The 5000-nt window shown below is 39.8% G+C and overlaps 1 protein-coding gene across 1 annotated transcript in view; it reads right to left on the reverse strand.

Moving 5' to 3' along the window:
- The window catches only part of LOC137968864 (uncharacterized), a 4548-nt gene extending 1194 nt beyond the window's left edge, over positions 1 to 3354 (reverse strand). The window contains exons 1-2 of the mRNA XM_068815336.1: positions 3345 to 3354; positions 1 to 2275 (exon numbers count right to left, since the gene is read on the reverse strand). The exon at positions 1 to 2275 is cut by the window's left edge and continues 1194 nt beyond it. Coding sequence (XP_068671437.1) covers positions 1293 to 2275; positions 3345 to 3354 — 993 coding nt within the window. The 3' untranslated portion in view covers positions 1 to 1292. The remainder of the gene's footprint in view (positions 2276 to 3344) is intronic.
- Between the last annotated feature and the right edge of the window lie 1646 nt (positions 3355 to 5000).

Consider the following 5000-nt stretch of genomic DNA (forward strand, 5'->3'; position numbering starts at 1 on the left):
AAAACGTGAAAGTAATGTACAAAAACTAAAAATGCACGTGCAGAGCGTGCAAAGCTGTTGTTTTTACTGATTAAATATGCAAAATTTATGACGTTTTCGTTGCCGTCGCATCGTAGATCTTAAAAGTGAGCTTAAGATTTTACGACGGCGACGGCAACAACAATGGCGCAAAACAATGATATCATTGGTTAAAAGCGCATAAATAATCGTGCTGCACGTGCAGCACGGATTTTAGGACGGATTCTTCCGCTACTCTGCATAACGACGACGTGAAATCACCAAATTTGAGGTTTTGACGACAACGCGAGCATGCAGCAGAGAATCATTCATTCTTTATTTTGACTTTGTAACTGCTCGTATCAATTTATTTTTAGGATACTTCGCCCAAATTGTAAGAAGTGAACGCGATAGAACAACCGCGAAAGAATTATGATAAAGCAAAGTGATATTTTGAGGTGACGTTTTCGTTGAAGTCGCCGTCGTAGATCTTAAGGTCCCTAAACTCTCCATTGTACGGGCGGACGTACGTGACGTCATAACCAAATTTTCTCGCATAGATAGATTTCCCAAAAAACCTTACCCATGTTGCTCTGCTGGCGCCTTACGTGCGCCTGAGCTCCGCTTTAAGTTCCGAAGATATGAACACTGACCTTAACGCGCGCTCTTGAATGCGCTCTAACATTATACTGTCGGATGATCCACAACAATTCCAGATTAGGTGGCAATATTTTAAACGCGGCAGCATCGAGGTCTTGTAGAATACAAGGTTAGCCTGGCATGGCATTAAATTTCGTAGGCGCACTAGCACCCTGACTCTTTGGCTAGCCTTAACGCAGAGCTCACTGAATGTTTACTGAAGTCCAGTGAGTCATCGATCTAAACCCCTAACAGTTTTGTAAGTTCGGTTATTTTAATGTCATGATCATTAATGGATAGAGCTCTACCACTGTTCTGCTTATCAACTTTCCTTGAATTGATAGTTAGCACCTGATATTATATTTTCCTGGAGTAAGATTCGTGAGAACGATATAAAATGATGGGAGAGAAAATTGAAATTTTATCTCAAATGGTCATTTCACGTCACAGCAATGTACCAAAAGTCAAACGCACGCGCGGGGCGTGCAGAAGGCACTGTTAATGCTAATTAAATCTATTGTTTTTAATGGCGGATATTTCGCTTATTATCAAACCGTAAAAGCTTAAAATTTGGAGGTTTCTCAAGGCCCAGGCAAACGGCTGCAACATTTACTCCAACATCCGTTCGATTTTGTAGAACAGCGATATTAAAACCGTCAACCTGATGACGGGATAGATGGTTTACAATCTGTTAGTAACTTGACTTTTTCAATGAGAAAAAATTTTAACATTCCTAAGTTAAATTTGCTATCGATTCCCTGCCTATGAAGTTTGAACGGGTGAATGAACCATAACTTGTTGTCCGAGAAATAAACAGACCAAAAGAACCTGCCGTCAGTCACTCCGGGGTCGTTAACGTTGCCTGGTATGTAATACCCCGGGAATCGACCAATGTTCTCGTTTCGTTCTATGAAGCGAATCATAGTCGGGACTGCAATTTCTAAGAAAACTTTTCTCTCATAAAACGTTTCTGAGAGAATCGAAAAGGCTCTGGTGTGTTTTCGAGGGATGTAAAAAACATCAGTGCGACCGCCGAAGCACCGCGGGCTTCCATTACCATTTTTGGAGAGCGTACTTAAATGATCTTTCCCATTTATTTTTTTTGCGCGTAAGGTCAGGTTGGCTACGTCTTCGTAAGCTCTACGGCAATTATCCATCCCATACGCAGTTCTCCACCAATACCAATTGCTAGCACGTTTAGGTTCATAAACGGGAGTCGAGTCAACAGATTGCGAAGATTCCCAAATCTTTTCCCAATCAAAGTCCGCAAACTTCCAATATTTTAGTATAGAGTCATCATTGATGTAAAAATAACCTCCATATCCCGGATGCTCCCGAATTGCTTTACCCAGGCATTCATATGCCAGGTATCCGTTGTCCATTTCGACCGTGAGTATCCCAGCACTCAATGTGTTAGACGGTGGACCACAGAACAAAAGATGAGGAAATGCAGGTCTGTAAAGAGCACGTAAATACGGAATAGTGTCATAGAGTGGGTAATTGTAAACAATCACGAGTAAAATCTCTTTGAAAGCATTATTCAAACAAGAACTGTTGTCTTCCTTCTTGGAAAACACATCCACGTTCCATGGAGTCGGATTCACAAGGTGATGAGTAGCGTGGAGGTTGTGGTTGTAGCCTTGGAAAAAGAAAACACAGGTAAATACTATTGTCGAAACAAAAAAAATCTTTCACTAAACTATGGACGTCTCTTACGAATCACTAACAGCTCGAAAAAGCGTCATTTAAAACCTAAGCAATGCAATAATCCGTCACTACTTACCTAGTTTTCATATTATAGATTTTTGGACTAGTGAAAGCACTCTACTCAAAGCTTGACTTCTATTATGTCCGAGGTCTGTGTGGCAGTGAATCCGGGGTGAGCGAAAGCACAATTTAATTTAATTTTGCAGTGTTGAGACTGAATGGACAAGTGTATGAATACTGAAACCGATAACCGCTTAGGAAGCTGTCTCGAAGTTGTGGCAGCAAAAGACTTGAGTTTTATGATATTCGTGGACAGGTATTGCCATGCATCTGACTTGTTTTACATCGGAGGCTATCGTGAAAGTCGCCTGTGGATAGTCAGTATGAAAAATGTACCTAAGTTCTAGCTTCGTAAGTACTTCCTGCCGCGCACCTCAAGGATAGCTCCTTGGACCAATTCCGCTTGATTCACTCATTTCTCCTTTCCTAAAATATGACACACTGCCTGGGGTAATAGATATTTCAACACACTTCATTCCTTCGGTTGCTAAATATTGAATTTTTCACTCAAGTAAAGGAAATTTACGAATAGAATACCAGAAGTGCAGCAGGTAAGCGACAAATTACGGTTATTAAACACTCCTATTCAAAATAACTTAAAATCAAGTTTCTTCAAGAAATTCTAAGTGTTAAAAATGACCAATTTTCTTATTCAATTAATTCTTCTCATGATTTACTTATTATAACGAGGATCAAATTGATTTACCTATTCGAGGTTAGTTGCAGATAGGCTCTTTGTGCTTGACGTGTGGGTGTCTCTAAGTGCAACGGGGCTTTGATTTGGCGCCTTTTCCTTTTGGGCCATAGAGTTATTTTTTAAGGAGGCCAACACCTATTGTATCTTTGCGTTTTTCTTTTTATCGCTTGAATGTGATAAGGATTCAAAATTACTTTTGTGGCATGAATCTCAAGCCATTGCGGTGACAAATTCCAACACGTACTTGGATCCATTTATTCAATGGCTGTTAGTGAAGAGGTCACACTACGTACGTTGTGTGAACAATATCTACTTGCAACATAAAACGGATGAAAGAAAAGAAATCAAATCGTGTTTCCTTTTTTGCAACAATTGTGAATAATAATTGGCACTTTTATTCAACGAAGACTAGCCTGCGAGCAGGCTCTCAGTGGTTCGAGGTACATGAAGGGCCTGTGTTGTCAGCTGCGGTTTCACAGTTACTGGCCACGTCATCCTATTACAATAACACAACGATTGCTCTTTCACAAATATAGATTTTTAAAGACTAAACAAAGTAAGAATAAGATTTGTTCCACTAAAAGTGCAGACAGAAAAGTAAAAAATAGAAAAAAGTACAGCTTATCTGCTGAATACCCCGCCACTTATTTCCACTGATTTCCGTTGTTACTAGCATAAGTAGCACTTTTTCCTACTTATAAATTCAACTTCTAACGCTTTGTACATTAATCAACTGAAGATGACAGAATTTTCTGTTGAAACATGTCTTGAACCTTTTACTGACTTCATTACTATAGGCGACGTTCAGAACGAATTCGATGAATAAGTGGCTTGCCTGCTAATATCAAGATCCTTTGGAAATAGAGCCCTGCTTTAAAACTGAATTTGTTTTTTCCATTCTTTTACAAGCACTCGCGGAGCCAGGAGATGTGATTCATTCGTCTTCGTCTTCCTTTGATTGGATCAAGAATTGGACCCAGAATTGTTCGTTGGAAGTTTTTTCATGATCACTAAACAAACAGTGTGCGATAAACCATACCTGTCTCCACCTTTGCTCCGGGATTCTCAATGGGTGCTTTGTTTTTCGATGGAATGAACTACGATATTAATAGCGCTTGTCGACTTCGTCCCAAGTCTTTAAATCATGATGTGGGCGGAACATTCTTCAACTTTGACAGATCATGTGTCTCCACGTTAAGGAATTAAACCAAGAGCAGTATCTTCGGGAACTCAGGGCCTTCAAAGAAGTCCAGATATTAAGAAAACTAGAAGAACAAGTCGATCAACTCGACGCTTCGCTGCACTGTGAAATAGAAGCGATATCCGGTCATCACCGAAGTGCAGCTCATAGCGTTTATCCTCGCAAGGATAAGACCGTCAGTCAAGAACTTGGCACGTACCATCTAGTACGATTACTGTTTCTTCCATCAGGGCATTATAAATTACAGGTATTCTTACATAAAACAGTCGACGAAGGTCAAATTGACTTCAACGACAGATTGTCCGTGGAGCGTGTGATTGAGATTCTCCGACAAGATTTTGGTTTTGTTATGTGCCCTGGAATTTCAGACTACGATGCTATCTTCGCGGATACTCGTATTCAGCCATCAAACGTGACAGAAGAGCTTTCTGTTAATTTATTTTGGCAAGCAAATAAATATTGTCATTTGAACATTACACTTACTGTGTCATAGGAAGTTGGCTTGACTACCATAGTGTTATTGTCCAATAGTAAGCTAACAGGAACAACATATTTACGGTCTGTATTTTCTCAATTAATTGCCCCTCACGTTACTTTAATTCAAACTAGGCTTTGTGGACTTGCATTTTTTTTACTTGCAGTTTATTTGCACTTCCTGTTACTAAAGAAAAGTTTTTATGCCTTTTTCTTGACAGCCGT

Source organism: Montipora foliosa, chromosome 8 (genome assembly GCF_036669935.1).
Source record: "Montipora foliosa isolate CH-2021 chromosome 8, ASM3666993v2, whole genome shotgun sequence".
Lineage (NCBI taxonomy): Eukaryota > Metazoa > Cnidaria > Anthozoa > Scleractinia > Acroporidae > Montipora > Montipora foliosa.